Source organism: Giraffa tippelskirchi, chromosome 8 (assembly GCF_054371585.1).
Source record: "Giraffa tippelskirchi isolate mGirTip1 chromosome 8, T2T-mGirTip1v1.2.pri, whole genome shotgun sequence".
Taxonomy (NCBI): domain Eukaryota; kingdom Metazoa; phylum Chordata; class Mammalia; order Artiodactyla; family Giraffidae; genus Giraffa; species Giraffa tippelskirchi.
Window position 1 is genome coordinate 125371302 of NC_137282.1, and position 12271 is coordinate 125383572.

The following is a 12271-nucleotide window of genomic DNA, read 5'->3' on the forward strand; positions in this document are numbered from 1 at the left end:
GAACTGTCCAAATGACATGCCAACAGCACAATCCTGTTGAGAGACTGAAACAGTACAATCATTCTAAAGTGAAAGAAGACCCACTCTGCAAACTGTTAAATATAAGCAAAAGTTCCTTTTAGGAAGAGAAATGAGTTCAAACAACGTAAGTATTACTACAAAAATAAGGAGAATGGATTCCTTCTAGAAAAGACCATCTAAAGACTACAGAAAAGACCACCCAACCAAAAACAAAAACAAGCAAACAAACAAGCTTTGTTCTTAAAACAGAATGAGGCAAAGAGAAGTTACCTAACTTATCCAAGTTTGTGCCCAGGAAACGTAGTCCCACATTCCAAACTCCTAGCACTACACTAAACTCAGGGCACTAGCAAGTTAAGAGAGCAGAAAACCTCAAAGAGCCAATCTTGCCAAGGTTAACATGGCACCTTGTTTTTTCCCCACGTGTCCACAGTTGCGGCTTTATGCATATTATGTATATTTCACTTTCTGCCAGTCATTTAACAGTTCTGCTATCATTATGTGTTTTATAATTAACAGTAAAAAGAATTCATTGGAATATGGTAGCTTGTAAATGGAATTAAATTCTTTATTAGACTAGATGACCAGTTTGCAAACTATACTCCCCATGGCAATGGAGATTATCTCAGAAAGCAGGTGACATAGGCTAAGGAGACTCCCAATTCAAAAAAGTCAGTTTCATTTTTATCTTTTCTTTTTTGGAGGAGGCATTCACATACATTTATCAAAGAAAGGGTTCCCTTAATTAAGAAAAATGCTTGAAAACCATGGATTCAGATCAATTATTAAGATCCCATGAAGGTATAAGATTTCAAAGTCCTGAAAAACAACTCACAGACTATATGACCAAGAAAGGCTTTACATTTTTTACTGCCTTCAGAGCTAATATATTTACACTCTATCTACTTACCGAATTTGGGAGAGATGTTATCAGTATAAATTTTAATGTCCCATATAGTGATAATTATTTTTAATTTAACATTAACACACACACACACACACACACAAAATAAGACTAGAGCTCTCAAACAAGGGAGAACACTAGGAAGCAGTATCTCTGCATCAAAGAAATTTTTTTTAAAAAGTCATGTATGTTGTCTTCCTCCTCCCTTAAAAACACTGACATGCATTTAAAAATTTACTGAGTAGCCACTCTCCAATGGGCTCAGCTTTCTCAAGATATACAAAGATACACAAGACATGTATCATCTTAAGTTTTAAAAGTGATATTAGACATTCACCAAATTAACTGGGCAGAAAGAGGTACAGTGCCAAAGAGAAGCAAAGGAGGGAGAGGGAAGCTTATAGGAAACCGAACTCAGCATGGGGAAACGGCTTCCGCCTGTGCAAGCAGGAAGACTCTCAGCAGTGGCGGCCTGAAAACAGAGTCCAAAAAGGAAGAGACACTCTCTGCACGCTGACACATGACTGTTACATGATGCTGACTCTTTAGTCAACAGTTTACTATTTAGTAGGAGAAAAGGATAAACAAACACCTAAAACATGATATGTTAATTGTAACAACAAGCGTGTACATAATATACGAATTTCCTTGGGGTGGTAGGGAGAGCAGGAAGAGGAAAGGAGGAAAGGTGACTTCACCAGGGCCCTGAGGATGAGCAGGGGTTTGTCGTCAAGCAAAAAGGCATTGCAGGCAACGGGAACACAAGCAAGGGCATGGAGAAGAGAAACCACGTGGTGTCTCTGGGGACTGGATGTGTGAGTAAAGAGGTGACTGAGGATGAAAGTGAAAATGAAGTCAGACCAGATGGTGAAGAGCTTTAAGCCCGATGCCCAGGACTTTGGCTCTATTACAGAAGGCACAAAGGTTTTCAGAAAGGAAAGATTTCACAAAAAATGACACTATGAGATACACTTTATAACATTTTTTTCAGGCAGAAAAATATTTCAAGTTTCCACTGGCTGCAAAAATATATATGAGAAAATTAATTCCAGGACTTCTTGAAGTAACTCCAAAGGTCCCACTGGCTATGTGTCCAGATAAGAGCTCCCTGAGGACAGGAGCGATTTTTATTTATTTTTCTCTGGATCTCTAGGACATGGGATATAGAGAAACAAATAGGAATTGGTGATTTAAGGAAAAGACAGGACAAAAAATGACTCAAGCTTCTGGCCTGATCATCTCAGTTGGGTTCCCATACGCAGAATAAGTTTTGCCTAGGAGATATTAAAATTCAAAACTCTATAAAATATCCAGGGGTTCTGTCCATAAGCACTTCAATAAAGGTTTGAAGCTTCAAAGAGTCTGCCCCACAGACATGACTTTGAGCACTGCCATATATGCTGTACTGGTGACAGCTGAAGCCATCTGGGTGGATGAGGTCACTGAGAATGAACAGCACCCAGTTCACCATCTAGTACAGGCACACCTTGGAGACAAAGCTGCTTCGGTCCCAGACCAATGCAATACAGTGACTACTGCCATAAAGTGAGTCACATGAATTTTTTTGTTTCCCAGTGCATATAAATGTTATGGAGAAAAATGAAGTCTGCTGCATTGACTGACTTCCTTTCATGAACAATTTCTCTATGGCAGGAAAGGCTGTTTTGACAGCATTTTCCCAACAGTAGGACTTCTTTCAAAATTGGGACTCAGTCCTCTCAAACCCTGCCATTGCTTTATCAACTAAGTTTATGTAATATTCTAAATTCTTTCAACAACCTTCGCAGCACCTTCACCAGGAGTAGATTCCATCTCAGAAGCTGCTTTCTTTCTTCATCCTTAAGAAGTAACTCCTTATCAGTTCAAGTTTTACGCTGAACTTGCATATTCAGTCATATCTTTAAGCTCCCCTTCTGGTACTCTTGTTACACCCACTACACCTACAGTTACTTCCTCCAATGAATTCTTAAACCCCTCCAAAGTCATCCATGAATGTTGCAATTGACTCTTCCAAAATCTTGATCATGTTGATACCTGACCTCCCATGAATCACAAATGTTCTTAATGTTCTTAATCTTCTCCAGAAGGATTTACTTTACCCAGGTGCATCAGAGGGATTCACTATCTATGGCAACTATAGACTCACAAAAATGTATTTCTTAAAGAATAAAACTTGAAAGTAGAAATGACTCCTTGATCTATGACTACAGAATGGATGCTGTGTTAGTAGATGTGAAAATCTTGTACATTTCCCTCAGAGCTCTTGGGTGACCAAGATCACTGTCAATGAGTAGTAACATTTTGAAAGGAATCCTTTTCTCTGAGCAGTAAGTCTTAATAATACGCTTGAAATATTCAGTGAACTATGTTGTAAACAGATGTACAATCATCCAGGCTTCGCTGTTTCATTTAAAGAGCAGAGACAGGATAGATTTAGCATAATTTTTAAGGACCTTAGGGTTTCAGAATGGTAAGTGAACACTGGCTTCAACATAAAGCCACCAGATGCATTAGCTCCTAGCAAGAAAGCCTGTCCTTTGAAGCCAGGCACTGCCATCTTCTCCTTAGCTATGAAAGTCTTAGATGGCATCTTCTAACAATATTAGTATTTTGTCTACACTGAAAATCTGCTGTTCAGGGCAGCCACTTTGGTGAACTATCTTAGCTAGATCTTCTGGAAAACTTGCTGCTTCTACATTGGCTCTTGCTCCTTCACCTTGCATTTTTATGTTACAGAGATCACTTCCTTCCTTAAACTTCAAGAACGAACCTCCACTAGCTTTAGCATTTTCTTCTGCAACTCCCTCACCTCTCTCAGTCTTCAGAGTTGAAGAGAGTTAGGGCCTTGCTCTGGGTTAGGTTTTAGCTTAAGGGAATGCTGTGGCTGATTTCCTCTTCCATCAGCCCACTTAAACTCTCTCTGCATCAGCAGTAAGGCTCTGTCACTTTCCCATGATTCACGTGTTCACTGGAGAAGCACCTTTCCTTTCCTTGAGGGACTTTCTTTGCTCTCAAACCTTAGCTGTGTGGTGAAAGCGACCTAGTTTTCATCTGGTCTCATCTTTTGATATGCCTTCCTCACTAAGCTTAATCATTTCTAGCTTTTGATTTAAAGTGGGAAATATGTGACTCTTCCTGTCACTTAAAACACTTAGAGGCCATTGAAGGGTTATCAACCAATCTAATTTCAACATTGTTTTATCGCAGGGAATACAGAGGCCCAAGGAGAAGGGAGAGAGATGGGGAGAATGGCTGGTTGGTGGTCAAAACACATGCATTTACCAATTAAGTTCACAGTCTTCTGTGGGTACAGCTCATGGTACCCCAAAAGTTACAACAGAAACAACATAGATCGCTCAGTACAGATCACCGTAACAGATATAATAAAAATTAAAGTCTGAAATACTGGTAGATTTACCAAAATGTGACACAGAGACGCAAAGTGAACAAGTGCTGTTGAAAAAATGGCGCCAGCAGCAGACCTGCTCAACAAAAGGCTGTCACAAATCTTCAATTTGTAAAAAACAAAATTATCTGTAAAGCACAATCAAGTGAACAGCAATAAATCAAGGTATGCCTGTAGTCCCAGGGCAAAGATGAGGCTAGACAGAGAAAGAACATTCAGAGGAAAAACAAGAAAGGGATCATGTGTGACTAAGAAGGCAGACATTTCAGAAACCATTCAGAGTTTGGTGCCAAATGGTCAGTTAGTGTGAAGACTGGAAAGTGGCTACTGAATTTGGAAACTTGGTAGTTGCTAACAAACATCATCGAAGTGGGTATAGGACTGACCGGATTGAAGAATAAAGGGATATGGAAACAAGAGACAATGAATGGAAATCACTCTGTCCACAAAGTGTGGCAATAGAGAGGAGTGAGAGGTTTCAGTATTTTGACAGGTCATCAGAGACATAAGCACATTTTGTGCATTATACCTTTTTTTAATACAACTTGTATCTAGAGACTGTGAGAACAAAAACTGCCTTCAGTATTCTTAGAGCACCGACTAGATTATATTATAAAAACAGCAGCGCTACTAAGTCATTGTTTAGATTGCAAGATGTATCTCATACACTTCACTAAATGTTAACTAAATTCCAGCGGAAATAGGAGAACACTAGACTGAGTCAGTTATTAAATTCACATCATTTACCCGCATGGGGCTGGAAGAGAGAGCACCCCCTGCTCTGTAATTTGGCAAGCTCTGTGAGCAGCGCTGGAGAAGCCGAGCTGTTACCGGAACCCCTCGCCCCGGGCGGCCCAGGGCCGTACTTACCTCCATAGTAGAGTCCTGTAGCAGTGCACATCCGCCACTGCCCCTGATACATCCCCGCCCTGCTGGGGCTGCGCATCTGGACGCTGACGTCCGCGACCTCCTGGGGCTCTAGCGGTCTCACCATCACCATGTTCACATGTCCGAACTGGTCTCCCCCGACATACTTAAGACAGACCCCCGGAGGCCAGGCCTCTGCCCCTGAGTTCAAGCAGAAGAGAAAAACGTTAGGCAGTCAGTGGTCCTATGCTGGGTGCAGTTCATTACAAAACTGTAGAAGGTGCCTCTCTGTCTCTCACACAGACATGCACCTACCCATATGCCTGAGCTGTACACGGATGAGGGAGAATCAGAGTCAACAACCTCTGACCAATGGTCTGTCCCTAAGAGAAAGCACACACGACAAACACAAGGCAGTTTCTCAAGAAGTTGTGTTCTGGGTGCCCCAGGGAAGGCTACGCATCACACTAATCGATAGAACCTAGGAATGAAGTCTGAAAGGAGCCCTGGAAACGAAGCTCAGCCCCACATCTCTGGAGGGCTGCTTTCTCTACTAAGAAACAAGCCCATTTGCACTTGAACTTTTAAACTGACATTCAAAGTAAACACATGCTTGACTGTCCCCAGTTTTTCCATTGAGGAAAGAGGATGAAACTCATGAAGAGTAATTTCTGTATTACTTTCATTTTAAAACTACTTTTCCCCTGCTTTTTCTTCTGGAGTCCCTAACAATGAAAAGATTGAGGGTCAAAAGACTGCAAATAAAGACAGAGGAGTCAAGTGAAAGCTTCATTTTCAGGTTCAAACAGTAGTGGGGAAAATATGAACAGTAGGCCCTGATAACAGTACACTGACCCATGGTCTCAGGGGTGATGACACTAGCCGAGGTACTGGTAGAAAGAACAGGAATGGCAAGACAGAGAAATAGCTTTGGCAGGAATGTCTTGCCCGCCTTTGGAAGTGGCGAAGTTCTTATTTGGTTCCCATTCCTGTGCACCTATATTCATGTAACTAACTCACATGAGAAATCAATATATTGACTTCTGACCAGTCACAGATAGCCACATACAGTGACTAGATGTGACATTTCCTGTGAAGTCTCTCCAACACACTCCTTTTTACTATACACAGAAACCTCTCTGTATCTTTTTTACATTCATTATAAACATAAATCACTATGAAAAGCTGGACACGGCAGGACTCGCAGCATGTTGAAAATTCATCTAACAGTACTCTAGGATTCCTCAGTCCCTTGTTCTTGAAGTGCCAGGCCAGTTTAGAAACTTGATGGCTTACTACTGAAAAAGAGAACCGGACAGGAAAAGCAACTAACACTCTACTGCTGAGATCTCAGCCTCATAATGAACAGTGCCTGCTGTGGTTCATGGTATTTAGGGGTAGCAGATGGAGCAGTGGTTGCTATGTTTTTTATGATTTTTAAAAAATATCTGCCAGCAAAGTGTCCTCTTAAATTAACACTTTACAGGGCAACTGCTTGTGGATGATACACTGGTAATACATGCAAATTCTTTTTTTCATTTCTGGGGCCTATGGCCTAGCAAAAGCATATTTGTTTTAGGTCAAGAATAGTAGCGGCTGACGTGAAGTACCTTGGAAAATGTTGGTCTCTTTAAAGATCAAGATCCAAAAGAAAAATTAAATTACTACTGTAGGGGTGAATCCACAATTATTCTTTAAAAGACACATATGCACACGTGCATGCACACACACACACAGACAGACACACATATCAAACAAGACAATGTCTGTTTATATGAAAATCCAAGAATGTTTTTGAACTTTAAAGAAAATGAAAACCAAGACCGCCTGGGTATGGAAAATACTTGGCTGCCCTGATCAGACAAGCACAAGCAGCTGAGACAGTTGCATCTCTCATCCGTGCGAAAGAGGGAGTACTGCTCTGTTCCCAGGAGACTTGGTAAGATGTGACACTATTAAAAATTATGTGGCTACGGTCCTATCTTTTTCTATGTCAGACCCTACTGATGTGGTACTTGGAGAGCTTCTTGAAGAAAAAACTGGAAGAGTTATGCACCATCAGCTCTAGAGTGTTACTAGGCTATAAAATGAAGAACCAATCACTTGTCTTCTGAGAGCTGCCAACAGTTTACAATGACATACAGTTCTTACAACCCCAACTGTTAAGTCAGTTGAAAAGATCACTGATACTGGTTCTTGATACAGAAGGAAGGGAAATACTGATGGCTGCTTGACCTACCAAGCTAAGCATACCAGAAAAATCTGGATTTGAGAAGTATAACATAATGGGGCTTCAAATTAAGTCTGTTACAAACTGGCTTACTGTGGGGTAGATAGATGCTTCTAGAAGAAAAGAGAGACTAGTCTACGTTTTACGACTTTCCAAGTTAAGTATCACAAGTACACAAAGGTTGTGGTTCTCCAGTTATTATGGAATAGAATTTTATTAAAAAATAAAAAGTCAAAACAAGACAAAAAAATCTATCATATGGCAACTTTGAGATGATAGTGAGTATGGCAAAAACAAAAGTCCACCAGTTCCAGAAAGTCTGAGATTTAGCTTGGGGACAGAAGGAACAGACAAAGAGCAAGACAAAAGACAAACCTCAATGAAGACCCCCTTCTGTTTTTTAACCCCTCATAGTTTACAGAATGCATTTCAAATTAAGCTACAGGCGAATACAGATCTTCATTGACCTGGGTACCATTTTCTTTCCTGTACCTGATAAAGTGACTGGAACGTAAGAAATGTAACGCTATTAAGTTGAAGAAAAATGGAGGGAATAATTGTTCTTTCTCAAGTTTCCCTTCCTCCCCTGTCAACTCTTCTTTTATATTCACTTCTATGTAGTTTAGAAAATATAGATGACTTTGAAGTCACTCTCTCATATGACAATCACAACTACTTCATTAAAGTCACAGAAACGTACGAGTTATCATAATATGCTCAGTGTAACACTCATCACAGCGGGGCAGCAGCTCGTGGCTGTAATAAACCGAGAAGCTTTAAGTACTGGCAAAAGAGAACTGTCTACTTTTGTCTTAAGAGGGACAGTTTCAAATTTTCATTTTAAACGTAAACTATAAAGTATCCTTGGCAAGTTTCCCCAAACTTCTGAAACTTACGTAGTACCAAAAGTGTGGATTCTGGGATTCTGCATCCATGTCATTACACGTCTCACTTCTCTTTTTCTATGATATCAATCTAAGGACTTTCATATCAGGCATTTAACTTTAAACAATGTATTGACATTTATCTTCCTTGGGGAAGGTGCTGGCACAGCTCTGTGCAGTTCCTATCGATCTCACCTTTTGTAAACTTGAATGTCCAGTATGCCTGAAACATGACAGCAGAGAAGCACCATGAGAATTACTTATGAAACTCTTTTAGGGGGAACTTATCTCTTAGGGAAGGTTATGAATGAGAGCCAGAGGAGAAAGAGCTAAGACCTACTCTACTTCTTCCTCTCTTTTTTTGGCCTCACTACGCAGGATGTGAGATCTTAGTTTCCTGACCAGGGACTGAACCCATGCCTCCTGCACGGAGTCTTAACCGCTGGACCACCAGGGCAGTTCCAGCCTACACTACTCCCGTGTTACCACTCCATTTGCACAAAGAACTCAAGCCAGATTAGGATGACGCCGAAGAACCAGCTCACGTGCCTGCCTTTCTTGTATCTCTAATAACATATCTGTCACTTGACTATGGCAGGCCAGTTTCTTCTTAATCGAATGGAAAGCATTTAGTCTACAAACAAAACTATTTTACAACTGGTATAACAACTTCCAGAGGAAGAAAAAACCCATTTGCTTGAAGTACCTTTCTAGCAACTGTTGACCAATTTTTCAAGAGTTGTACAGGAACAAAAATGTCCTTTACAGGAAGAAAGGCTGCAGACCCAGAGACTGTTTGTTATTATGCAAAAAGTAGGAGGAAAAAGAGCCAGTCTCACCAAACAAATTTTTCTTCAAGTCAAGGTGAAAGGCTCTTTAGGGTTCTGATTTGACATTCTACCCATTTTATATCAATCCCTTCCAATCTCCCATTAACCCAAGGAACTGTCTAGTGAGTAAGAAGGTATTTCAAAGAGGCTTTCTGAAATATAAAATGATTATTCTAAAACAAGACGGTATTTAAAACATTTAACAGTACTCTAACAACTTTCAATATTGAAGAACACTATAAAGAACCCATGGAAAGCCAGACCATTTCCAGTGTTTTCACTATTAAGTAACCAAGGTCCTGGATTAATTATTTTAAATAAACAAAACTTTTAATAAGTTATACTTTCTAAACAAACATCACTCATTTTAAAAATTCATGGCTAGGTTTCAAAAGCATTTTTGAACACAGATTTTAGTGAGTCAGAGAAGAAACATGATGAATAAAAGCTGATGTGAAGAAACTGTTTTAACGTTTTTAAAAGCGGGCAACATTAAGAAGGTGAGACAGAAATTAGGAACATAAAATAATCAAACGTGTAACAAGAATTTCAAGAAAAATAGAAAACATGGCTATTTTCCTGTATTACCATGTGCCTCTCAAACTTACAACGCACCACACTGTTACAATCAAAGGGGGAAAGAAGCTAATGAAAATTTTACAAAGTCACTGATGTCCCAGTCACCTACAACAATGGGTCAATCCAGATTATGTGTTTTTGCTCGGAGACACACCAAACCTTCATCCAAGCTAAAGTTATTTCCAAATAAGCCAGACAAACTAAGAATAACAGTTCGGTATATTAATTACGATATAAAAGGCTAGCTTAGCCAGTCTCTCCCCATCATAAAGAACTGAAGTATAAAGGACTGAGAAGTAAACAGTGTCCAACAAAAGGTTACCTTTACAGGTTTGAGTCCCAAGAGTTTTCTATGATTTCACATCAGATTACCATGCTAGACAGGGATCCCCTACACCAACAAATTTTAGCTAAGTACTCCTTTTGTAGTTTTAGAAAACTTTCCATCTCTCAGAATTTCTTTTGTAAACACTCAATAATAAGGAAGTTAAAACATCCTCACCTAGTCAGCATAAATTGTTACTGGATGGAACAAGACACACTAATAAACTCATTCAAATTTAAAAAGTCATTTGAAAAGAATGCAACAAGTTATCAGATATTATTTTCAAAGAACATAATTAACATGCTGGATTTTTCTTAAGTCAGCAGTAAGTCAAAACAATGATTCTTTAAAAAAGCAACTTCTCAATCTTTCCATCTTTTCTATTCTGAGCAAACTGGTACACTTCTTACCCTATTTTTCAAAGTGATGATAACAGCTCAGATAGCTCAATGAAAATTTTAGATAGAATAATCCTTGTGGTTGCAAAGAAATGAGCTTTCAAAAGAGCAGATGCTCACAACTCTAGCTACCTTGTTCTTTTCAAGGATGTACCTCCTCTAGCATGCTGAAAATAACTGGAAGATTAATCAGAGCAGAAATAAAGTGATGGAGTAGAGCTATACTTGCGGAGACAATACCACCACCACACACATGCCTAGCTCCTGGTATCAAAAGAATATTGAATTGTGTTTAAATGTCAAGACTGAAATTCTTCCTAATCTAGGGAATATTTTATTGGTGTTTGGGTCATCATACCAGTACAAGAAAATGCTACATCATGTATAAGGAAAAACTCAAGAGTTACACAATCACGTAATTTAAGCTAAAACATTTCCTTGTTTCTTTAAACTGCTAAGAAAAAGAAAACTGGGCAGGGAAGATTGCTCTTTATACATTTACCAGAATTTTGGATCCGCCACGTTTTTATAAACTGAGTATCAGGAGGTATCGACTCCCCTTCTCCTATGGTGACATCTTCAACAAAGGACATGGAGGGTACACTGATGTTTGGGCTCTCAAAGTCATAATATGCGCCAATTGCTGCTTGTAGGTTCCTACAAATAAAAAGAAAAGGCAAACGACTTCAGTCCTCTCCAGAGCATATTAATCTAATTGTCAAACAAAAGAAAAAGGCCTGTTTTCTTAGGTTATGTTATAGAACCTGTATAAGGACGGTATATAGATGGCTCCTAGTATGTTAATCTTCAGAGTCGTTGATTCTGGCTTAGGAACAACAGGAAAAAACACAAGGACCAACAAACTTGTGCAACACTTTCTTTGCAAGGTACCCACATAGAAAGTAAGCATTATTAGCACCATCAGCAACAATGTGAGGAAATCTCCCTTTTACCCATAAGGACAGCAAGTATGGGTAAGAAAGTCAATTAAAAGATAGCTCCTCTGTAGCTGTGACTAAACTTGAAAGAAGCTCCATTAAAGAAAATTCTCATTTTTTAAAAAGGCGATACTTGGTTCAAAAAATTTAATACAATGGGGATTTCCGTGGTGGTCCAGTGGTTAAGAATCTGCCTGCCAACGCAAGGGACATCCAGGAAGCTCCCACGTGCCGCAGGGCGCCTGTGTTGCACAAGGTTTGATCCCACACTCTAGGGCCTGTGCTCTGCAACAACATAGGCCACTGAAATGAGAAGCCCACACACCACAACGCAAGAGTGGCCCTCATTCTCTGCAACTGGAGAAAAGCTGGAACAGTAACAAAGACCTGGCACAACCAAAAATAATAAAGAAACTTTTTAAAAAGCTTCCTATGATGAAGAATACCTATCTTATCTCTTCTTTTCCATACACATACACACACACAGGTATTATTTGTGGCTTTAATAGATATATCTAAACTTCCTTCAATAAAAAGTTACACACTTTGTGAATGCTCTCACCATGAATGTATGGAGCGTCTATTTCCCCATTCATTCATTAACAATACATCTCTAACATTTTGTATTTTTGTCAATCTGATGAATGAAAAATAAGATCTTGGTGAGGTCTGAAAATGGTTTTCTCTTTTCATGAGAGGTTAAATATCTTTTGGGGCTTCCCAGGTGGCGCAGTGATAAAGAGTCTGTCTGCCAATGCAGGAGGGGTAAGAGATGCAGGTTCGACTCCTGGGTCAGGAAGATCCCTTGGGGCAGAAAATGGCAACTTGCTCTAGTATTCTTGCCTGGAAAATTTCATAGACAGAGAAGCCTGGCTACAGTCCATGGAGT

At 39.6% G+C, this 12271-nt stretch overlaps 1 protein-coding gene across 10 annotated transcripts in view; it reads right to left on the minus strand.

Moving 5' to 3' along the window:
• The window catches only part of ILRUN (inflammation and lipid regulator with UBA-like and NBR1-like domains), a 103122-nt gene that overhangs the window by 45398 nt on the left and 45453 nt on the right, over window positions 1-12271 (minus strand). For 8 of the 10 annotated variants that reach the window (XR_014062079.1, XR_014062075.1, XR_014062076.1 and 5 more), the window contains exons 2-3: window positions 10947-11101; window positions 5202-5399 (exon numbers count right to left, since the gene is read on the minus strand). Coding sequence is in view for 4 of the 10 variants with exons in the window: in XM_081520090.1 (XP_081376216.1) it covers window positions 5202-5399; window positions 10947-11101 (353 nt within the window). In the remaining 6 variants the exon portion in view is untranslated. The remainder of the gene's footprint in view (window positions 1-5201; window positions 5400-10946; window positions 11102-12271) is intronic. The other 2 variants (XR_014062078.1, XM_081520089.1) reach the window with 1 other exon arrangement.